At 61.4% G+C, this 22,906-nt stretch overlaps 2 protein-coding genes across 8 annotated transcripts in view; one reads left to right on the forward strand and one right to left on the reverse strand.

Annotated features, from left to right (window-relative positions):
- Aatk (apoptosis-associated tyrosine kinase) overlaps positions 1 to 955 on the forward strand; it is a 29,513-nt gene extending 28,558 nt beyond the window's left edge. Inside the window, exons 12-13 of the mRNA XM_013036225.1 lie at positions 35 to 232; positions 927 to 955. Of these exons, the coding sequence (XP_012891679.1) occupies positions 35 to 232; positions 927 to 955 (227 nt within the window). The remainder of the gene's footprint in view (positions 1 to 34; positions 233 to 926) is intronic.
- Positions 956 to 2,065: 1,110 nt separating this feature from the next.
- Positions 2,066 to 22,906, reverse strand: part of Baiap2 (BAI1-associated protein 2) — a 53,383-nt gene continuing 32,542 nt past the window's right edge. Inside the window, exons 6-15 of one of the 7 annotated variants that reach the window (XR_001175985.1) lie at positions 14,891 to 15,043; positions 12,732 to 12,956; positions 12,378 to 12,459; positions 11,617 to 11,818; positions 10,954 to 11,022; positions 10,203 to 10,365; positions 9,302 to 9,336; positions 8,789 to 8,888; positions 6,802 to 6,849; positions 2,066 to 3,211 (exon numbers count right to left, since the gene is read on the reverse strand). Coding sequence is in view for 4 of the 7 variants with exons in the window: in XM_013038031.1 (XP_012893485.1) it covers positions 3,142 to 3,211; positions 9,302 to 9,336; positions 10,203 to 10,365; positions 10,954 to 11,022; positions 11,617 to 11,818; positions 12,378 to 12,579; positions 12,732 to 12,956; positions 14,891 to 15,043 (1,119 nt within the window). In the remaining 3 variants the exon portion in view is untranslated. Of the gene's footprint in view, positions 3,212 to 6,801; positions 6,850 to 8,788; positions 8,889 to 9,301; positions 9,337 to 10,202; positions 10,366 to 10,953; positions 11,023 to 11,616; positions 11,819 to 12,377; positions 12,580 to 12,731; positions 12,957 to 14,890; positions 15,044 to 22,906 lie in introns of all 7 variants that reach the window. The other 6 variants (XR_001175983.1, XM_013038032.1, XR_001175984.1 and 3 more) reach the window with 6 other exon arrangements.

Below are 22,906 nucleotides of genomic sequence, written 5' to 3' on the forward strand. Positions count from 1 at the left end.
TTGGCCCTCCAGTGACCGCCCACCCGGGTTGCAGGCGGGCTCGAGTGGGACGACGATTTCCGGCTGGCCAAGTCAATGGACATGGCCACGCCCCCCGCGCCGGCCACACCTCCCGCGCCGGCCACGCCCCCCGCGCCGGCCACGCCCCTCTCGCGCTTCACAGTGTCGCCCGCACCCGCGTCCCGCTTCTCCATCACGCACGTGTCCGACTCGGAGGCCCAGTCCGTGGGAGGTGAGGCGGAAAGGCCACGCGGAGGGGTGGGCGCCGTTTCCGGGGCAGCTCCTGGCCTGGGGCCCAACAGCCGCCCAGGGCTGCGTGACAGGGGGGAGATCTTTCTAGATCACCCCAGGGCAGGCTGCAGGAAGCCGCCCCCACTAGCTGCAGCTGCTCCTTCCAGAATGTTCCCAGACCACCCCTGCCCGCCTTGCCCCCTCCCCGCTGCCCACCGCAGAGCGCCCGCTGCTGGGCCCCGCTGCAGTGCCTTGGCACAGGCCGGGCTCCTCCCCGGACGGTGCTCCCGCAGCCCGCAGCCCAGCCTCCAGCCCTTCCGGCCTGCCTCTCACCCTCCCCGTGCCCGCAGACTTCCTTCCCCAGACGCCCTGGGCCTGTGGCCGCAGCCCCGAGGGAAAGGCCTACCCCTCCTTCCTAGACAAGCAGACCACCGGGAAGCGGCTGGACAAACTCTCTGGTCAGGCCTCAGTTTCCCCAAGGGCCGAGTGTGTGATAGGCCTGGCCAGGGTGGTGACGTCGGGAAACAGGGACCCATCGCCGGCCCAGCAGGGCCTGCGTCCTCCTCGCCCACCTAGCCTCCCCCTTTGCCAGGCCCCGGTGACCAGCCCCAGGGGGGGTGCATGGAGGCCTGAGGCCCAGGGGGCCTCACCCTGTGGTGGCTGGCGTCACTGGAACCCCTGCTATCCTGTCCCAGGCAGCAACGAGGACGGTGACCGGGAATGAGTGGGAACCACAGTAACCAGTGGTAGCAGGTCCCAGGGCCACGGTGTACCCACAGCGTCCTGGAGCAGCAGGTGGACGAAAGGCCCGACTCTGGCACTGGATGGCAGACTGGCCGTGCCGCCACTCCCAACTGCCCGGGGACAGAATGTGACCAGGACACTGGAGTTGTCTAACAGCCCCTGACGAGGCCCGTAGCCTGGGGGCCGTGGGTGTCTGCACACACATGCCCACACTGGAGAGGGCCCTGCCCCGTGGGTGACTGCCCGCCCTCCGTTTGCAGCTGTCCTGCAGCAGCAGCTGCTGGCTGCGGTGCCCTTGGCCATGACGCCCGGCAGGTTTCCTCCCTGTGTTCACAGGACCCTTGGCTGGGTGAGGCAGTGCCAGGCCTGCAAGTCCCTTCCTAGCCTTCCCACCCCTCCCACTTGGGTCTGGGTCTACTCAGTGCCAAGGACAGGCTCCTGGGCTCCATGTCCTTATCTCCGAGTCTCTGGTCCTGTCCCCTTCACTCCTCTCCCGGAACCCCCCCCCCACCAAGCTGCTCTGGCCTGGGCCTTCCTGAGCAGCGGGGAGGGTCCTGGCTGCAGCCCAGCCCAGCGGGGCCCATTCTAGGTGTGCCCTTGTTGGGGCGGTGCAGGCAGCACCCTTTTATGGAGCAAGCGTCTGGCCCACGCCCTGGTGGCCGAAGGAGACTAGGGGCCACACCCCACGGTGTGGGGCTCCTGCCTGCTGGGAGGGCTGGGGGAAGCACAGTGAATATTTTTGTAACTTGCTGGAGCAAATGGACATGGGCTGATTGTTTCTAAGTTATTATTGCCAAAGACCTGTCAAGTTTATTGTTGCTTTGGGGGGGGGCGGGCACTTGTTTTTGGTGTTTTTTGTTTTATTAGTTCGAGGCTTAGGACGCTGGTGCAATGGTTTTCTTGTTCTTTTTTTGTTTGTTTTTTAAGAGAAATCAAGCTAAGAAAAAAACAGTCTTCATCGCAGTGTTTTCTTTGTGGGTCTATAGCTGATACCCTGGGTGCAGCTGCCAGCTCTGCCCGTGATCAGGAGGGAAGCTGGCCTCTCCTCCCATCCCACGGTGGCGGCAGTCCCTCAACCCCTCCCACCCCAGAATGGTCCTGTGTAGGCCAGAGGAAGAGGTGGACCCGGACCTCCCTCTGGCAGCTGCTCTTCTGCCCCTGCCCTTGCCAGGGGCTGCGTCTGTCCCTGCCTAGCAGTAGAGTAGTAGGTGGTAGGAAAGGCCCAGTCTGGGCTCCTCTGCCTTCCTGCTGTGTGCGGGGCTGTGCTGCCTGGGCCCTGGTGGCCGTGGGTGCGGAGCAGGAGCAGGAGCAGGTGGTTGAGTCTGACAAAGGCGCACTGCCTGGCATTCTCCACGGGGCGGGGCTGCTACCGCCAGCTCAGCTCACCTCGTGCTGCTGCACATGAGACCCGAGGAGCGGTGAAGTCTGGCATTTCAGCTCAGGCCCAAGGCCCTGCCGGGGGCAGCTGGACGGGCCATCCTCAGGCAGGCCCCGGGGGAGGACCTGCGCTGGCGGTCCAGGCCGTGGCAGCTGCCCGCTGAGCACTCAGTGCCTGCTGGGGCTGGGGCTGGTGGGAGCCGGGGAGCCCGAGCTGGTCAGGCACAGCGGACAGGGTCTGAAGGGAGGTTAAGGGTGAGGGGAACCTCCAGCACTCCCGCAGCCCCCGGCCGACAGATCACACTGTGTGCTCAAGTGCCCATTTATTGACCAGAGGGGGAGCTCAAGGCAGTGTGAGCCCGGCACACTCAGGCCTACAGTCCCAACCCTTGGGAGGTTGAGTCAGGAAGATCCAGAGTTCAGTGCCAGTCAGGACTGCATGGAGAGACCCTGTCTCAAAATGGAACAGCTGTGTGGGAGTGGAAGCTCCCACGGCAAGCTGAGTCTCCTGTGCTCCAACACATAGTGCTCCCGAGCCATGGATGGACGGTGCCCGCCCAAGAGCCAGCCCCTCTGCCGGGGAGGACCCGTGGCCAGCAGGCCTGGGCATCTCCTTTGGCTTCCACCTGGGGCCTGCCAGGGACTGCCCCCGGAGCAGTCAGGGTCCAGCAGCGGGCAGGCTGGGGCCAGAGCCGTGCGGTGGAGGGCTGGCAGGCGGTTCTCTGAACCGGAACACGGGTGCGACGCTCTGGCAGGCGGTGGGGAACAGCAGCGTCACAGGCGTGGCCCTCAGCTGAGGAAGGGGGCGGACCGGTCATTGGTCACTGTCGGCTTCAGCTGGATGTTGGCGAAGGGATTCCTGAGGAGAGAGGAGGGGCTTCAGCTCGGGGTGGCAGCCAGGCATGAGTGCTGCCTGCCCCGGTGACGTGATGCCAGCTGCGGCTGGCTGCGGACCCCCGCGCTGTCCCTGCTCGCCCCACAGGCTCTGCGTGGGGCAGGGCACCTCCACTTGGTCCCGGCAGCCCTCCCAGGCTAGAGGGAGGGGGTGGTGGTAGGCCAGCCCTAAAGGTTACCCCACCCCCACAAGCCCAAGAAGTGGCTGGTCTGAGCACAAACAGCCTGTTTACCAGGGACCCAGCTCCACAGCCCACGCAGGCTGGTCCAGGCATGCAGGGTGCCCAGCAGGCACGCCACAGACACGCAGACACGACAGACACAAGGGGCACACACACGGGCACCCTCGGCAGAAGGCTCACTGCCCCTGTGGCTGGACGGAGCTGCTCCTCGCCCAGGGCTCGGCCCCCTCCCCAGAGGAGCACCGCGCCCCATGGCCGCAGCCAATGCACAAGCAACAGAGAATGGAACAGAGGAGCGCGGACGGGCCGTCCCCACGGGCCGAGGAGGGCTCCCTGGCGGGGACGGCCCAGGGCGGCAGGCGGACAGCGGGGCTCTGCAGTGACAGCACAGATGTCGGTGGACAGGACGGGCAGGCACGGGACTGCACTCCCGGGGACACCGTTACCTGGAGTGGGCGCCTCTGGCCCAGTGGAGACGTCTGGAGCAGGGGAGGTGTGCCCCTGGGGGTGGGCAGATGCTCCGTCCAGCACCTCTCCCTACCCTTTGCTGAGGACTCTGTTTCCTACACACCTGAAACACTCTGGGAGGCTTTCAAAGGACGAGATGGAGGACAGGGGCTGCTTTGGGATACCCGGGGGCCAAGGCCCCCGTCAGATGGCCTGCCTGGCCTTCCCCCTCACCCATGGCCAGGCAGTGTGTAGGACGCGGGCAGGGGGGGGTGAGGACCGGGTCACTGCGGTGCTCGGCTGCCCGCCATGCACAGTGGCTCACAGAGAAGTTCCTGGGCCCAGGTGCAGCGGCCCTGGGAGCCTTGAATGGTGCAGCACGCCCCCCCCCCCCGTGCCTGCCGCGGCTCCCCCTGCAGAATGAGCTTGCAGCACAATGCTTGTCCTGCCCCGATCTGGCTCACATCGGAGCTCACAGTGGCGAAGCTGCGGCCTAGAAGGTTCACCCGAGAGGCTCTGTACAAACTGTGCCACCCTCTGGACCCAGCACACAGGACCATCAACACTATGAGGTTCTGAGAAAATTGAGGCTTGTGACCCCCAAATGTCAGATCAGCGCTTCTGTATCTCCTGCACCCCCCCCCCCCGACTGCAGGGCTATGAGAGGAAGGCTGGACGGCTACCAAGTCCTGAGATACAGGGAAAGCAGGGCCGGGAGTGACCCTGGGAGCCACCCGGGTAACCCATGGGGCTGGGACTGGACGAAGCAGCACAATGCCGACTCAGAGCTCACGGTCACCATGGCGTGGCACTGTGTGCAAAGAGACTGTCCTCTGTCCTGCCAGAGCCACGCTTCCTTCTGAACGTACAGCCACGCACAGATGCGGCCAAGGCCGCGGGGGCTGCCGGGAGGGCCTGGAGCGCTGGCCCTGGACTCCCGGAATAACTGCAGCTTTCCTGCCCAGACCAGCGCCCGCTCCCGGCGGCGAGAGGTGGCGAGGAGACGGCCAGGGCAGAAGGTAGCCAGGGGAGACAAGCTGCCTGGGGGTGGGGTGGGGGAGGGCAGGGTCTCCCTCACTGACTGGAACCCTATAGAGCCCTGGAGAACCCAGCCCCCGACAGAACGGCACGGCACTGCAATTTACACAATTTACGGTGCTCTGCCAAGGCTGCCTGTGGCAGGAGCAGCAGCGGGATTCTGGGAGCCAAGCACATGACCACGTCAGTCTGCAGCCTCAGGAGGACCACGCTGGGGCAATGCGGCGGACGCCCGCTTCCACTTAGCTCTTCTGGAAGTCCTGGGGTTTGAACTCAGGCCTCATTCTTGCCAGGCGAGCCCTCTAATCACTTGAGCCACAGCCCAGCCTCTCTGCTCTATTTTTTGGGTAGGAACTTACATTTTAGCCCCAAACTGGCCTCAGACTGCGGTTCCTTCCTAGTGACTCCTGTGAAGCCAGGATGGCAGGCGCATGCCACCACACCCAGCATGACAACCTCCCAACCTCTGCCTCCCAAGCAGCTGGGATGACAGGTGGGAGCTGCCGCAGCTCATCCTAACTGGACTTCCGTGTTCTGGAGCAATCACACTCCCAGAATCAAGTCAGGGGTGGGCCTTGGCCTCAGCTGGCCAGAATGTGGTTGGTGGCTTGAAGCTCACCGGTCACAACCCTAAGGTGCAGCTGGGCAATGTGGGCACCTGTCAACAGATGGCTGTTGATGCCCACCAGGTGAGTGGTCAGGCAGACGGGCGGGGGGTGGTAGTCCAGCACCATCCAATGCCCATGTGCTCCCAGGTCTCTTCCTCAGTCTTCCCGATGCCAGCATGGCCCCAGCCCACTCGCTGCAAGGCTGGACATACAGGCTTCCTGGCATTTTGGCAGGATGGAGAAGCGGCCTGCCTGTGACCACCAGAGGCGCTGCCATTCTGTCCTGTCTCCACACTTCGCCATTTTGCCACGTAACTTTCTAGAATGCTGCAGGCCCTCAACAGAAAGAGCATGGGTTCAGGGCTGGCCTGAAAGGCCTGGCCATCCACAGGCTGGTGTATGTAAATAGGCCCGTGCCAGCCCCTGCCGTCCCCTCCTGTGCCGTGGCCAGAGGGGTGGGGCCTGTGCCCGCAGCACCCTTTCACACACACCCCCCCAGTTCCACCCTGGGCTTTACTGCTCAGCTTTTTTGCTCATGGCTGGTCTCTGCCGAATGAGCCATGCCTCTGTCCTGGCACAGCCGGTTACTTTAGAGATGGAAGTCTCAGCCCATTTGGGCTAGACTGGCGTTACACTCTGGTTCTCTGGATCTTGGCATCCTGAGCAACGAGGATCACAGGCATGAGCCACCGGTGTCTGGCCCAGCTGTGCACCTGGGCATTTTCCCAGGGCCAAGGACAGGGGTTGTCACCAGATGGTGACCAGGAGGCACTGGAGCAGGGGGCTGCTTCCGGGCAGCCTGGCCACTGTCTGGGGACCATATGAGGAGGGAATCCCAAAGAGGTAAGGTCTGATGGCAGAGAACATCAGGGCCACAGAGCCCGTCCCCAGGACTCTGAGGAGAGGCCCAGCCTGCCTCCCCTCCCCCATGCTCCCACAGAAACACCCAAGTTGGGGCCATGTGGTCACCATGGACAGGCCTGACCCCAGATGCCCACCAGGGGTTCCAAGCACCCAGCAGGGAGGAGAAGATGAAGGGCCAAGCCAACCCCACATTCAGCAGGGAAGGCAGCGACGGGACAGACAGAGCCAGACCCATAAGCCTCTGGGTGGAAGGAAGGAGACCCCCAAACCCAAGGAGGGTGCCAGAAGGAGGAAGATTCAAAGCCCACAGCCAGGCAGCCTGGCAGAGCCCCCAGGCCCACTGCCCAGCAGGGGCTGGAGGTCTGTCCGGAGTCACTGCAGATTAGACAGAAGGGCACAAGACCAGGGCAACTTACTAACTCTAGTCAGAGGCAGCTCAAAATCTGGCCACTTCCACATCGGCGCTGCAAGGAAACACAAGCCTCGTTGGTGGAGCTGGATGGGGGAGGGAGTAGAGGGCTCGGGGAGCAGAGTCTGGCCAGGATGAGGAACGCAGCCCTCAGCACACTCTGCCCTGGAGCAGCTTCCAGTGCCCGCCTTATCCTTAGTCCACAGGGAGCCTGAGGTGGCTCTGAGGGGCCACCTGCCCCCTCTGCGGCCCGCAGCGGGCCTGCCGAGGCCCTGAGCTCTGAGCCCGGGCACTGTCAGCAAGTGCGCGGGCAGCAGCAGGGGGCACCCAAGCCAACTGGGCTGGCATGGCCCTGCCAGGCTAAGTTTGTTCACAGACTGCCACGGGTGCTCGGCAGAGCCAAGAGGCTGAGGACGGGCCCCGAGCTGGGGTGCACAGAGGCACGGCCTGGCCCACACAGCCCCGACACATGCCGGAAACTGGAAGGAGGCTTCAAACCCAACTCGATGCAATAAATAAAACTTTTATTCAAACAGTTAACTGCAGTACAGGGCACAATTCAGATTTAAAAAAAAAAATTAAGGAAAGGAAAAAGGAAAAAAAATATTTTCAGCACTTTACATCTTCACACGAGTGTTGCTGACTTGTGTCTACATTCGTCCATTGCACATGGAGTCCCCTGGATTTAAAATCTTTTAGCAAAGTCAGAACGACACAGAAGGTTCCTTACACAGGTCCAGGTTCTGGCTGTGTTTTCCTTAAATATAAAACAGGGCATGTCTGCCGGAGCGGCCGCTCGCGGACACCACGGGCCACACTCTAGTCCTCGGCAGGGGTGCGGGAGGGTTTAGCTAAACCACACTGGAAAGAGGCGCGTTCACCGCTTCACAAGGGGCTCCCACCGGCCGCATGTGGACCCCGGCCGTGCCTTGGCTCGGCTGCCCAGAATTCAGTGTGTGAAGAGACAGAACCAGTAGCCACTGAGTCCAGTGTGCTTGCTTCTAAAGTCACCGAGACACACAAAAAGACGAGAGTGCTTAGGAGGCAGCGGGGCAGGGGCCGGCGCTCCCCGAGGGCCGGAGGTGTGGGGCAGCCTGCCCAGAGCCCTCCTGGGGCCAGCCTCGCCAGGCTGGCCACACACACCCTGCCCCCTGCAGCCCAGTGGCCACAGGTGGCTGTGACTCCCTCACAAGGCTGGTTAAAGAAACAAGTTCCAAAAACAAGTGGGGTGGGGTCGTCTCTGGAGGTCTTTGGAATGTCTGCGTGTGGCCGGGCAGCGCCTGCTCCCGCCCCCGCCCCCGCCAGCACACCGCGTGAGGTAACGCCACCCCGCGCCGGGCGCCGCCGCGCGCTCGGGACACCTGGCCAGCGAGGTCCACCGAGAGGCCCTGTGCCTGGCCTGGTGGGCAGGGCCAGGTGGGCCGGGGCTGGGGTCTCCCTCACAGGAGTGGCCAGCTTCCTCAGGAGGCGCCCCCCCCAAGCGTGGCACAAGCCCCCTTTCTTGGTGCAGCCCTTGGAAGGGGCCTGGGGCAGGTGGGGTTCTGAGCCTGAGCCCCCTCCCTGTTCTAGAAGAGCCGGTGCGCCGGGGTGGGATGCGGGATAACAGTACGTACACCAGAGTCCATGCATATCTGTGTGTGTTCCAGGGAAAGAAGTCCTTTCCCTGTGCCCCCCTTTTTTGTTTTTGCTTTTTTTTTTTTTTAGAATTTTTCTTCGAGCTCTAGGCTGGCTCGCAGCGAGCCTGAGAAAAGGGCTGTGTGCTGTGCACACCGCAGGGCAGGGCAGGGCAGGGCAGGGCTGGGCAGGGCGAGGTCGCTGCTGGCCACCGGCCCACAGGCCACGCCTGGCAATGTCTGCTCAAGGCCAGGCCCCCGGATGGTGGCTCGAGCAGGGGGGCGGGGCGCAGGGAGCAGCACCATGGACCCTGGGGGATCAGAGTCTGGGGTCACCAACCAAAAGGCGGGAGCAGGTGGGGAGAAAACCCAAGAACAAACCAACGCGAGCTGAGGGAAACCGACGGAGGCGGGGGAGGGGCTCTTCGGAGCGGCTGCCGGCTCACATCCTCACACTGTGGACACCAGCGTGCCGCTGCCGCTGCGGAACAAAGCACAGGACAGCTGCCACACGCACGCCGCCGGCCAGCGCGGCCGCTGCCTGGCCTCAGGGATGGAGGTGGACGGAGGAGCCAGGACCCTGGAGGTGTGGCCCCGGGGAACAGGTGGCAGCACTGTCCCACCCCGCTCTAGGGAAGCGCAGATGAGGCCGGGTGGGCCTGTGACCCCGTGGCGGCCGGGGCAGGAAAGAAGACCAGGGCAGAGGAAGGGCCTTCGCTGCTCAGAGAGACTCGGAGCCGGGAGGGCGGGTGGCTGCCCGCTCGGGTGCTGCTCGAGGTCAAGCCGGGCTTCCAAAGGAAGAGGGGCGGGCCTCTAGGTCCCAGGAGAGGGGGCTACCCCGCCGGAGCCCCTGGCTGCCGCCCACAGCCCCAAGGACAAGTCTAAAGCCCTTACCTGCTCCCAGACCGGGCTCCGTAGTCATCCAGTCCCTGGGGAGTAAAGAAGCGGTCAGGCTGGGCCGACACCTCGCCACCAACCTGGGACCCGTGACCATCCGATCCATGCTGGGGTTCAGACTGGGCCCCAGGAAGGGAAGGTGGGCCCCTACCCCTTCCTCCCCACTCTGGCTGCAATGGCTCAAGACTCCTCAGTAGCCCATGGTTCCGAGTAGTGCCATGATGGACCCCCAAATTAACCAAGACCCCTGCGTGGTCCGTGGACAACTGGCTCTTAGTACAAAAAGCGGTCATCTCTGGACCCCCCTTTGCACACCCTCCCCACAGGAGGACACCTAAGAGCTGAGGCCTGGAAAGAACGCGGCCGCTCGCGTGAGTCGAGGACAGGCCCAGCGGGTGGTCTGGGCAGCGGAGGGGCCTCCCTGAGAGCCAGGGCCCTGGCCTGGACGCACCACCATGGGTCTGGAGGTGGGCGTGAATGCAGGCAAGGGCTGCGGCGGGCCTGCTGGCACAGGCTGGCAGGGAGGCAGCTACAGGAGGCGACCACCCGCTGGCCTGCTTCACACAGGCTGGGCTGGCCCTGGCTACCCGCAACTCCCCGGGGAAGACACGAGTGCTCAGGAAACAGCGTCCCCAACATAGACAGCTCCCTGTGTGCACGAGGCCGGCCCTGCCCCGGGCACTGAGGGCTGGTGGGTCAGCCATGTCCCACCTGGACACACCTCCAGGAAGGGGGGCCGAAGGGGGGTCAGGGGGACGGTGGCCAGCAGGGCCCATGTTGAGGACTGTACCAAGCCACAAATTCCCAACCAGAGAACCCGGGCCCTGGGCCCCGTCAGACCCAGCCTGAGCCCACAGTCCTTCCATGCAGTCCATCCCGCCCTGGCCTGCCCACTCACCTGCGAGAAGGCGGGCACAGCCACGCTGTAGGGCCTCTGCTTGAAGGCGCCGGCAGTCTGCGTGGGGAAGGGCCGGGAGGACGTGCCGTAGTCGGGAGGGGGGATGGCCAGGTCATCCTTGTCCAGGAGGTTGCCAGTGCTGCTGCTCTTGCCCTGCTGCAGGCTGTGGGGGCACACAGGGCTTAGTGCGGGCTGGGCAGCCCGTCCCAGTCTTCCTCTCCAGTGGAATACAGATGTCTGGGTTTTGGGGGCCCAGGCAGAGCTGCACCCTGCCAGCCTGCCCTCTCTTGGGCGGCCAGATACGCAGCCCAAGCGAGGCCTCCGCCAGCGGGCTGACCCCACAGGCCTCCCCTCTTCCAGTTTCCCCATCTCCTCACAGGCAGGTCGCCCTGGGCCTGGCAGGATGTGCCAGGACAGAGCGCACCGTGCCCGTTATGCAGGCCACAGTGACGGGCAGCTGTCACTCCCTCCACCAGGTCCAGCTGGGCCTTTCAAGGGCTGGGAGAGCCTGCAAACCCCAAAGAGGCAGCTGGGGTGTCCCCATCCCAATGCACCACCCAAGAGCCACTCCCAGAGCACCTGCTGTTCCTCTCAGCACCCTGACTCCCAGAACCCCTGTGCTGTGTTCCCCTCCCCCACAGCCCTCACACATGCAGCAGCAGCCCTGCCAGGCACAGGAGCCGCAGCCAGAGGCCAGGCCTCACACGGTGCCGAGCCGGCTGGCAGAGAACCCAGGCACAGCCCCGCTCACCTCATGTGCAACCTGTCCCCGCCGTCGCTGTCCAGGACCCGGGTGTATGAGAAGGGAAACCAACCCCTCCTGGAAGAAAGGCCCCAGTGAGCAGCCAGAACCTGCCCCGCACAGGCACCCCACCAGGTTGTATCCAGGCCCCTACGGACCATCACTGGACCCCATGTTGCACTGGCTCCCTGGCCTGGACACACTCGGTGGTGGAGGGCAGGCACTGGCGTCCCAGGGTGCCCGCACCCTGTGCTGTTCTGCGGTTGACACCAGACCCACTAAGCCACAGAGCAAGGGGTCTAAGCAGCCTCTATTTGGCAGCCCTGTGGACCCCACCACCTGCACCCCAAGGTTGGGATGTGCGGGTGGGGCGGAGTGACCCGGGCAGAGCTGCTATTCACCTGCCACCCAGGCCCCAGCTGAAGGTCAGAGGAGACATGGGAGGGGGTAAGCAGGGCCCTGGCTCTCAGGGACTCTCCCGGCTCCCTCCCCATGCCTGTGGCTTTCATTGGGCTGCAGCCAAACTCCTTCCGGCCACATGAGTGGAGGGACCACATGTGTCCCTGCCGCCCAGGCTTCGCAGCCTCGTGGAGAGCCGGTGGTGCCAGTGCGTCGGACACTGATGCCCCTGGCCAGTGCCTCACACTGCCCCTCGATGCCCATCTTGCTCACATCTTGGTCTTCTCGCTCTCGCCGTAGTGCCAGCCATCGCGGGCCTCGGGCACCAGCAGGGTGATGAAGTCGCCTTCTTTGAAGCTCAGCAAGGTGCTGTTGTCACCCGCCGCGTGGGAGAAGATAGCCTTGACTCGCATGCGGCCGTTGCGTTCCAGCCCGGCTGCCATGGAGCTCGAGCGTGGCAGAGTCTTGTTCTCAGCTGCCAGGGCAACAATGGGGTAGGAATGACGGGGCTGCGTATGGCAGAGGGAGCCCAGGACACAGGCCAGGGAGCCCGGGTGAGGCGGGCACTGGGCACTGTCAGAGCCCTGGTTAACTGGACCTCCCCCAGCCCGTCCACCTGCTCCTACTTCTATACCACGGACAGGGCCCCAGCCCAGCGGCGCTGTGTCCCACCCTCAGGCCGGCTCACGTTGCACGCACTCACACACAGCACACCCGTGCGTACAAACTCGCACCTACACACGTATATACACACATGCACACTGCCCCAGGGGTACGCACACACATGCCATGAAGACACACATCATGCACATGCTATCCACATACCTGAACACATGCACACCACACACATGCATCTGCACAAACGCATGTCCACAGGTAAATGTACACACAGGCATACACGTACACCGGATAGGAGGCACATGCTTGTACATGCACACACATGCGCACACATTCACACAGGCCTCAGTTTCCCAGGCCTGGGAAGTCACATAGGGGGTTCCAGCCCCGCCCCCCACCCTCCCGCGGCCCCTTACTGGTGGCGTAGCTGTTCTTCGGGGTCACGCTCTTGCGCACGGGAAGTGTGTTGGAGTACGAGTCGCTCAGCTTGCCCTGAGACTGCGGGGGAGACAGGGATTTGGGCTGGGCAGCCTTGCGGTCGGCCCAGGGGTTGTAGTCCTCGCTGTCCGGGCCTGCGACGCCATTCAGGACGGGCACATTCTCCTGAGCAGACATCCGCTGGAGGGAGAGGAGGCAGGGGCGGGGCGTCGCTGGGGGCCAGCTCGGGAAGGAACCCTCTACCCCCATAGGGGCCCTGCCCTTTGGTGGACAAGCTACTGTAAATGGGGACCACCCTTCCCTCCATACACTCCCCAAGACCCAGGACTCACCCCCACGAATGGTGCCAGCTCTGGGGGCACCGGCAGGGGCTTGGCTCCAGGAATGGGGTCTGAGATGATCAGGTTGGATTTGGAGGCCGACAGGGCGCTGGGGAGGATGGCACCGTTGCTACTGGCTATCTGCTGCATCAGCTGCACGGCCCGGTCTGGGATCTTGTTGGGGTCGGCACAGGCTTGCTGCCACAGCGGCAGCTTCTGGGCCAGCAGCTCCTTGCCCTGTGTGGCAGGAAGGGGGCGGGAAGGGGGTCAGAGCGGCCGGCTCCGGCAGCGGGCAGGAAGGGGGTCAGGGCGGCCCGGCTCCGGCAGCGGCGTAGCCCACAGGCCCCTCTGAGTGCATGGGTGCCAAGGTGCTCCACTCTGCCACCCCACAGTGAGGCGGGGCACCTGGGAGCCCAAGCCATGCAAGCGTGACTGTGGAAAAGGGCCCTGTGCACCAGCGAAGCTGTGTAGACAGGACGACACCAGGGTGAAGGGGACCTCAGTGGCTTGGAGGAAGGAGAAACAGCCCAGCTGCTGGAGCTGCAGAAAGGTGGCCCCAGCGGGAAACAAGAAGGGCTCACTGCTTCTTCCCAGCCTTCCCTGGGGCGTCTGGGGCACACGGTGGGGGCATGCCCAACACAGCACCAAGTGCATGAACATAGAGTGGACATGGAGCTGAGGTTGGCGTTAGGGGTCCTGTGTCTGTTGCAGGAACTCAGGCACTGGCAGCAGTTGTGCACGGCCCCAGCCATGGGCTAGGCAGCCCTTGCTCTGATGGCATTATGCGGAGAGGACTGTAAGGGCTGCTTTACAGCAGCCAATCAGGACCTGACGCGGGCCTGGTCCCCACTAGAGGGCGCAGACGACTGCATCTGGCCTCCCCCACGGCCTGTGCGGTAGAGTCCAGGCAGGGAGGACACAGGACACAGGCGGGAGTCCTGTCATGCTCTTCACGCTGGGGCGGATGCCTGGATACCAGGAACTCTCCCTGTGGGGACTGCAGGGGCTCAGTGGGAGGAGAGGCATGGCCGGAGGACCCTCCCACACCGAGAACACAGATGCCGTCCTGCTCTTAATCTGCACCTGCCCACAGCCAGAGCAGGCCTAGGCAAGTGGAGAAGCCTCTGGGGGAAAAGGGATGTTTGTCTCCATGATGCCCCAGACCAGAGGGACCAGATTACATTTGTGGGAATATGTGCCTCAGTGTCCCATGCTGGTCCCTAAGGCACATCTTCACTTTAAAAGTAGGGGAGGCCAGGCACCTGTGACTCACACCTGTCATCCTAGCTTCTCCTGAGGCTGAGATCTGAGGATTGCGGTTCAAAGCCAGCCCAGGCAGAAAAATTCATTAGACTCTTATCTCCAATAAACCACCAGAAACCTAGAAGTGTGCTCAAGTGGTAGAGCACTAGCCTTGAGCTGAAGAGCTCAGGGACAGTGTCCAGGCCCAGAGTTCAAGCCCCATGACCAAATAAAAAAAAAAAAAGAAGGGGCCAGGTGCTAGTGGCTCACACTTATAATCCTAGCTACTCAAGAGATTGAGATCTAAGGACCCATGTTTGAAGCCAGCCTGGGCAGACAAATCTGAGACTCTTATATCTCCAATTAACAAAAAGGCAGAAGTAGAGATGTGGCTCAAGTGGTACAGCACCAACCTTAAGTGAAAAAGGCAAACAAGAATGCAAGCCTGAGTTCAAGCCCCAGTACTAGTATCAAAAACAAAAACTTAGTGAAGGGAAAATAGGAGGAAAGGCCAAGCAATAAAGAGAGTTAAAAAAAAAAAAGACATTACAAAGCTGGGAACCAGTGGCTCATGACTAATTCTAGCTACTCAGGAGGCTCAGCACTCAAGATGGAGGTACAAAGCCAGTTGAAACAAATCCTTGAGACTTTTGCCTCCAACTAATCAGCAAAAAGCTTAGAACTAGAAGCACAGCTCAAGTGATAGAGCTCCAGCCTTGGGTAACAAGGCTAAGTAAGAGCCAGAGGCTGTGAGTTCAAGCCCCAGCAACTGGCATAAAGGAGTGTCTGCACACTTCCTCCTGGGATTCTCTCTACAACTGAGTGCATCTTGGTATCACTGCACTGTAGATAGAGACCAAACGCTACCCTGGCATACTCCAGAGAACACTAGTGTGTGCAGTGTGTGAGGTTGCACCGTCGCTGCTCACCTTGGTGTGGTAGGCAGCAGAGTTCTTGGCCACGGCGCATTGCTTCTCCACCAGGAAGCAGAACCTTCGGCGCTCTTCGGTGAGGGCTGTCTTGTAGCCATCAGATACGTAGCTCTCCAGCTCACCCTGCTTGTTGCTGATGGCGTCAATGTACTATGGGGAAAGAGAAAGAAAGGAGAAAGCTGGAGATGGCGTGTGTCTGTCATCAAACAAGCGGACCACAGTCTAGGCCCAGGCAAAGAAGAAATCAGACCAAGGGCTAAGAGTGGCTCAAACAGTAGAATGCCTGCCTAGCAAGCGGAGGGATGGTGTCAAAACTTCACCAAACACTAAGCTTAAAAGTCAGTGCAGCTGCGCGCTGGTGGCTCATGCCTGTAATCTTAGTTACTCAGGGATGAGATCTGAGGATTGAGGTTCAAAGCCAGCCCAGGCAGGAAAGTCTGTGAGATACTTATCTCTAATGAACCACCAGAAAACCAAAAGTGGTGTTGTGTCTCAAGTGGTAGAGTGCTTGCCTTGAGCTGAAGAGCTCAGGGACAGTGCCCCGGCCCAAGAGTTCAAGCCCTGTGACTGACAAAAACAAAACAAAACAAAAAAGTCAGTTCAAACAATTCACACTAAGAGGCCACTGGACAACTGGCCACACCTTTGTGACACGTGAGACACAGAAAACCCCAGGAGAGGAGGAGTTGTAAGGAAGAGCCATGAGGTCAGTGTGGCCTGTAGGGTGGGCTTTGCCTGTCCCTCCTCAAGACTTCTCTGCTCGGTGACCTGGCTGGGAGATGATGCACCTGAGGTCTGGGGGCCTCATGTGGCACCTGTATTGAGTGGCTAACAGACCTCAGGCTTCCTGTAGTTCCCATGCCAACACTTGCCAACCACCTTGTCAGTTAAGGGGAAGTCCAATCTGTCCTCTGTCAGGGTGACTGGATCACCTGGGCTGGGACGCAAATGAGGATCCGAGAACAAAGTGCCAGCAACGTCTGCAGAGCCCCGGCATGCACTCGGCCAAGGAGGTGCAGGGTGGTCTGGTGGGGCCCCACCGCCCAGGGCAGAACAGAGCGCCCAGGGCAGTGTCTCTGTCCAGGAGCAGCTTCTGCAGCACTGCTTCCTAAGAAGGCCGTCCTCCGGCAGGGGGCAGGCGCCGCTGCCAGGGCTGACTCACAGCTGCCTCAGAGCTGACTCAGCGTGGGTGGGTGGCAGAGCCGTGGGCGGCAGAGGGGGCCAGAGCAGGCTGTTCCCTGGGTCCCTCCCCACGCAGAGCTCAGCTGGAAGGATGGGGGGGGGGAGAACCAGGTGGGTGTAGGCCTGTCTCTACCAGAGCTACCAGTGCAACAGCTCTGCTGCCAGCCAGTGTTAAGTGTGCCCCAAGGTCAGGGCTGGCACAGAACATTTCTGCCCTGTAGACTCCCACCCCTTCACACGAAACCCCGTCCTCCCCCCCACCCCGAGGAGCAACTGAAATGGGCCTCAAAATAGCTGGCTTGCTGCCCCCACCCCAAATCACAGCCCAGACGTGGGGCCTATGTGAGGGGCCATGACGAACCTAGGAAGCAAGAGACGGCGGTGCGGGAGACCAGTGAAAGGCCTGAGGGCAGCCTGGGCACCATCCGGCCAGCCGGCTTCGTGGGTCATGGTGGTGGAGGCTGCTGCCTCCGCCTCCTCCCTCTCCTCCACACACTGAGTACTTTTCCTCTGGTTACACAATATGCTCCTGTCAGGGCCGCCTCCCGCTCGAGCCTCCCCTGCACACTTAAGCTTCTCTGAAAAGTGGGGTGCAGCACCCACAGGAGCTCAGCCAGGAGACCCTAGGGATTCCTTTTCCCGAGCCTCAAGGTAGAAAGGGCCTGGGTGAGGCCAGGTGTGCTCAGGAAGAGAGAGGGGATGCCCAAGGGGGCCTGGGGAGAAACCCATGCACCTGCCCATACCCAGTATGGTGCCCACAGCAACCTGGAGTCCCTCTCGCTCCGTCTGAGGACTCTGAAGACCAGGGCTCTTCCCTGGTCCTGCCCTTACGCACAGGGGCACAAGGAGAGGCTGGGCTTAGAGAAGGGCAGCTGGGAAGGAGACAAGGCTCACCAGAGATGTAGATTTCTCCAGCTATTGCCAGGCTCAGGGGGCTTGGTGGTCATTCTATGTCCAGCCCAAGGCCTGAGGGGCTCAGCAGCAGACCTGACCACTTGCAAGGGGCACTGAGTGCTAAGAGGAGCAGGACATCACCTCAATAGCTTCTGTGCAGGTTATTATCTGAAGGACTTCGGAGAAGGACGTCACCAGGACAGTAGTGTAAACCAGGACGCAGGGCCCCCTGGGTCCTCCCTCCCTGAGAATGGCTCCTTCTGCACAGGCCCAGAGCCTGCCAGCTGCCCACCCACAGCGTTTCTGGGTTTGTAGGCTGTGGCTGCCGTCACATGGAGGCCTCTGCTCCCTGGAGTGCAGTGTGGCACGGGGCTCTGGCCTCATTAGCGGGGTCTGGCAGCAACCGGTGTTGGCTGGGGTGGTTTTTTATTTGTATTATTTCTACTTTCTCATATACCCCCAAATCAACTGGCATCCCCAGAGGTCACCACAGGAGCCCACAGGAGAGCTGGGGAGAGACAAGACACGGGATGGGACAAGGTGCCTGAACCCTGTGGTCAGGCTTAAGCCACATGGCCACCTGGATGTCAGCCCGCGTGGGGGCCGCACGGACCCTGGGAGTGGCAGTTTCTGTCTAGGTACTGAGCTTGGACAGGCCCTCAGGCCACAGCTAGTGACATGTGGCTGCCACTTCTGTCTAGAAATGACAGCCAACGGTGCCTGACCTCCTTTCCAGGCCAACACCTCCTCAGGGAGGGAGACCACAACTTCGCCGGGCAGACCCTGGAAATCTAGGCCAAGCAAGGCGCATCGCCTTGTGAGAGGGGCAGGAGGAGGACAGGGAAGAGCCAGCAGCCAGCTCAGCAGGGCTCCAGGCTGCTCCGAACAGCGGGCGGATGGGGCACCCCAAGGTGACAGCGTTGGAGCTTTCTGGAAACGCACAGAGGACAGAACGCCGCTTGGCCCGTGCTGTGGATGGCCCTACAACAGGCCATTCAAAATGGTACTGTGCCTGAGCCTGTCCCCGCCCCCCCCTCAGGCCCAGGGCCCGCTGTCCCCACCCTCCCCACCTGCCGGGAGGCTCTCTGCTTAGCTGGGTGCTATGGCAACCGCACTATAGAAACGCCCAGCTGAAAGCATTCGAGACCCACAGAACGCTCCCACTTAGTCACCCGGGGCTGAACAGCCCTGTAATCCGAGAAAACAGAAGTGATTGGAAACCGTGTCTCTTCTCCAAAGCAAGCTGGTGACTCAGAGTGGGGGAGGGTGTTCCAGAACAATCTGAAGCTGCTGTGGCTCCTCTTCGGAGGGCTGGTGTGGCTTCCCCATGTCTCTCAATCACCTCGGCAGTCCCCAGTGGCCCAGCTCATGAGTGAGAACATGAGGCTGGGCCTTCCTGTCACCACGGGGAGCAGCGATTCTTGCAAGGAGCCAGCTCAGAACGCGATGGCATGCTGGCCTGTGTCAGGGGAGCCAGCAAGGCCCTCAATGACACTCGGGCTGGCGTCTGGCAGTGCCAGACAATGGTTCCCCTGATCTGGAAGGCCTGGACCCAGACACTGTCAGGCCCAGAGCCGCTGACAGCTGGAGTTGGAAGGGCTAGACACAGTGCCCTGTGAGGACTGTTGCCGTGGCTTCCATGTGCCATGTCTGCCCCCAGAGTCAACCTTACTCTCCAGGATAATCTGTTACTCTTGGTTCCAGCCAAGCCGGCCTTCTGGAGGCCACAGAGCCCGATGAGCTCTGGACGGCAGTCCCAGGAAGGCTCTGGCAGCTTTGAGAGGAATGCGGGCTGGCAGCCTCGCTCTGTCTCCTCGCCACATGCCTCACCAGATGCCAGGCCTCTCCCTCTTGGACTCACCAGCCCCCAGGACCATGAGCTGAATCCCCCCCACTCCCGAATCTGTCCATTAACTAACCTCGGGTGTCCAGTTAAAGCAAGAGAAAATGGACTAAGGTAAACTGTGTTCTGGGTACATCTTTGGCAGGCTTCTGGGACCCACAAATCCCAGGACCTCAATTTTTCTGGGGGAGGAGCCCAGAGCTTTATATCAGATCAACAAGGGGTGTCTATGAGTAGCAGGTCCCATCTCGCCCGGCATGCACAGGCCAAGGGTCCCACCCAGCACTCTGTGGAGCACTGGGGTGCTTGGTGCAGGAGGGGCTTGGCTGCTCTGTCCACACCAAGGCTGAACACGCTGACCAAGGATGGTGGCCACAGATCAAGCTGCCACCCTCTCCCCTGGGGACGGCCAGGTCCTGATGGGGAGGACCTGCAGCCTCGGGGTTCCCACACTCCCTTTTCCACCCCTGGCTGGTTCTTATCCTGAGGAGAGGCAGTGTCTGCTCTGCAGTCCAGACTGCCTTCAGCTGGGAAAGGATGAGAGTGGGCTCCGTGCCCGCACCCCCCGACACGCTGAGCCGTGGCCCAGCCTCTGCTATTATCCTTTTTGAAGATCTAAACCATGGTTATTTTGTCTTTGCTTTGTTAATTACACAGCCCTTTAAATAGAACGGTTCTCTCCCCTCTCAGACCGCAATCTGGGAGTTTGGGCCTCAAACAGGCAAACCCACTGAGGGCAACACAACCGACTCAAGACTCCAGAGGTGCGACTGCCACCGGACCAGCTGTGTCATGGAAAACAGAGGTTCATAGGATGCAGGGATGCCCACGTGTGGCCCAGCCCCCACGACCACGCTCTAGAGGCCAGCCAGGGCTGTGCCCACCTCCTTCTTCCCAATCAGCTCAGCTGGGACAGGTGAAGGCTGACCTGGGCAGACTCCTGGTATCTCCCTCGAGGCACAGGCATCCCGCTAGCCAGACCCAGGGAAGGTAGGTGGACGTGGGGCAGGCCTTGTCCCTGCACCTGCAGGATCCCCGCACAGGCGGCTATGGAGCTGCCTCTAAGAACCCTGGTTGCTCAGGCAGGGCCGTTCGGGGCTGTCACCCTCTTGCCTCAGATGGCATGGTCACCCACACCAGGGTGATTCAGTGGGGCTGTGGGCCTGCCCATGCTCAATGCTGGCTTATCTGTCCACTTCTAGCTGATCCATGCTGGGCTTTCTCATGGTCTTTGGAGTTCCAGTACTGTATGGATCTCTTGGCTACCCCTCCCCTGAGCCCAGAGCCTGCACAACGCTTCCTCACACTCCGACCCACCCTGCAAGATATGTCTTCGGTGCTGGCAGATTCCCCTCGCAGACCAGGAGCCTCTGAGGCCCAGCCCCGCACCTCCCACCTTGACTGCGGTCACATGGGGGAGAGCAGAGGACTGTCATATTCACAACGGCCTGCTACAAGAGCTAGGCTGGGGGAGGCGTCTAATGGGACAAACCAAAACCTGGAGAGATCCAGCCTGCAGGCTCTACAGAGAGGGCTGGGCCCTGTGTGCCCAGCTTTGGTCAGAAGCTCTAGGGATACTGGCCCGTGGGGGTACAGGCTGGCTTCTGGACTTACCCGTAGGGTGCCGGTGTGACCTGTGTCTCTGGGGAAGGGAACAGGTTGGCCAGAAAGAGGTTCAGGCACTGCCCACCTCCTGGGGCTAGGCCACAGCTAGCACCCAGGGAGCCGGGCTCCCCTCCACCATGCTGGCACCCTCAGGCCCATGGTCTGCTGGGGAATGGGGTGGACTGTGGGTCGTGCCTGAGCAAATGGCAGAGGCTGGCTGACACGGAGGCCTCACCTGGCTTCTGCTGCCTGGTGCCCATGGACTTGGCCGTGCTTCTCTGGTTCCTGAGGTGGGTGTGGCTGGCCCAGAACCCTGAGGAACACACGCACGTCCTCTACCGGACGATGCCCACTGTCCCTTGGGGAGAGCATTCCCTTCACACTCCATGTGTACCAGGGAGCAAGGTGCCTGGGGGGGACAGTGCCCTCAGGCCAAGGGGCAGCTCCTCCAACATCCTCTCCTTTATATAAACACTCCATGTCCTAATTAGTGCCCCAAATGCTTCTGAGCTCCTATTCCCTGACCTACAATTAAAATTAGTTCCTTCTATCGAAATCCCAACATGCGGTCTTGGTTACAAGCTGTTCCTGACAGCGTGGCCGCTGCATCCAGCCCAGCATGGAGGCAGCCGGGGGCCTGCAGACCTGGGTGTGTGGTCGGCCTTCCTCCCCGGGGAGGATGAGGCTCTCAGCCTCCCCACCCCAAGCAGCTTCGCCTCTGTTCCCTTTAGCACCAGAGGCGGTGACCTCGGCCCTGCAGATGGCCTGTCCTCACCCAGCCTGGGCCGCGGGCCTGGCCTCTGCTGGAGCCCAACAGCAGAAAGGCTGCTGGGGAGAGCAGCACATACTTGGGGGCCTCTAAGTCCGTGGGCTCCGGCTCCGATGTGCGGGGGCCTTGGGATCTCTCTGGTGATCACATCTCTGTTCCTGGGCACAGGCTCCAGCCCCACCAGCAATCTCAGAGACTAATCACCCCAGCAAACCGCTCCTCTCTCAGGGGTACCGAGCAAAACACACATCTGACAACTGCATCGTGGAGCCTTTCCCCTTGTGCTTGTGGTACCACACCTGAGAAAAGCAGGGGCGCGGGGATGCAGCAGGTCTAGTGCACAGACTTTCCCTCCAACAGCAACAGAAGCGGCAGGCGCTGGAGCGTGGGCTTAGCTTGACTCAGGATCCTAGGATGGACCCAAGCTGCCTGACAGGTGAGGACACCCGTAGCCAAGACCCACTTGGCTCTGGTCCATTAGGGGAGAAAGTCACAGGGCTGAGACCCTCCAGATGCTCTTGAGGGCAAAGGTACAGAGGCAAACAGAAAAAAGAACTCTCCAGAAGTGAAGGCCCCTTTCCTGGTAGCCAAGACTGCTAAAGTTCCAAGACCCAAAAGACCCTGAAGGCTAGCCGGTGTGGGGGAATGCAGCTTTGCAGAGGGGTGGGGTGGAGCAGGGCAGAGCTACAGCAGAACTGGCCCAGGCCAACTCCACTCACAGGCCCAGGGATTTCCTCCCCTTCAAGGGAGAAGGTGCTGCCACACCAAAAAGCCTCAGTGCTCTGCCTAGCCCCCAGCAGCTACACCCAGAGCGGAAGTCATACCCTGGCCCGTGGCCAGGTTGGCAAAGGCGTGGGGCCAGAAGGAACTGTCCCAGCGGCCAGGGTCCCAAGCAGCCTGGTGGACAGGGCGTCCCAGCAAGGCTGCCGGCAGATGGCCGCAGTCCAGCACTCCTCCCGCCCGGCTCAAGGTACTCAAGAGCCAGGCATGGAGGCTCACACCTGCAATCTGAGCTAAGATGTCAGAATCAAGGTTTGAAGCCAGCCCAGGCAGAAAAGTCTGGGACGCTATCTCCAACTAATCAGCTAAAAAGCTGGAAAGGAGGCATGGCTCAAGTGGCCAGCAGTGAATAAAACAGCCAAGTGAGAGCAGGAGGCCCTGAGCTCCAATCTTTTTTTTTTTCCTTTAAAGAAGGACCCCGTCCAGCTGTACACCAAACACACACTACCCTCAAACTCAGACGTGGGGTAAAGGACTCAAAGGGCACCCTGCCCTGTCCTCTGGCCTCCATGAGGGGCATTGGCTTCCTCCTGTTAAGAAGCCGGCAGTGCTGAGCACGCGCAGACTGTCCACGGCAAGCCAGCCTGCTGACGGGGGCAGCAGTACAGGACCCAGCCCTTCCCAGGAAGGTGCGATTGTCTGGGGAACAATCACGGAACGTAAACACTACCTGGTTAAGGGCCAAAGCACTACTCTCCATAAAGAAACAAGGAAGGGCTAGAGAGGAAGAAGATGGGGGTTCAGGAGAGGAGATAGGACCCAAGTGACAGAAAGGGAGGCAGGGCTTTTCCTGTCCACCATGAGATGAGGAAGGCACCCCACTTCGCAAACAGGGAAGCCAAGGCAGGAAGCAGCCATCCCAGGGCTGTCACAGCCTGCCAGGGGGCATAGAGAGGGACTGAACGTCCTTGAGAGGCAGGTGGCAGGGAGAGTGCTCCCC

Source organism: Dipodomys ordii, unplaced genomic scaffold (genome assembly GCF_000151885.1).
Source record: "Dipodomys ordii isolate 6190 unplaced genomic scaffold, Dord_2.0 Scaffold7, whole genome shotgun sequence".
In the NCBI taxonomy this organism is placed as follows: domain Eukaryota; kingdom Metazoa; phylum Chordata; class Mammalia; order Rodentia; family Heteromyidae; genus Dipodomys; species Dipodomys ordii.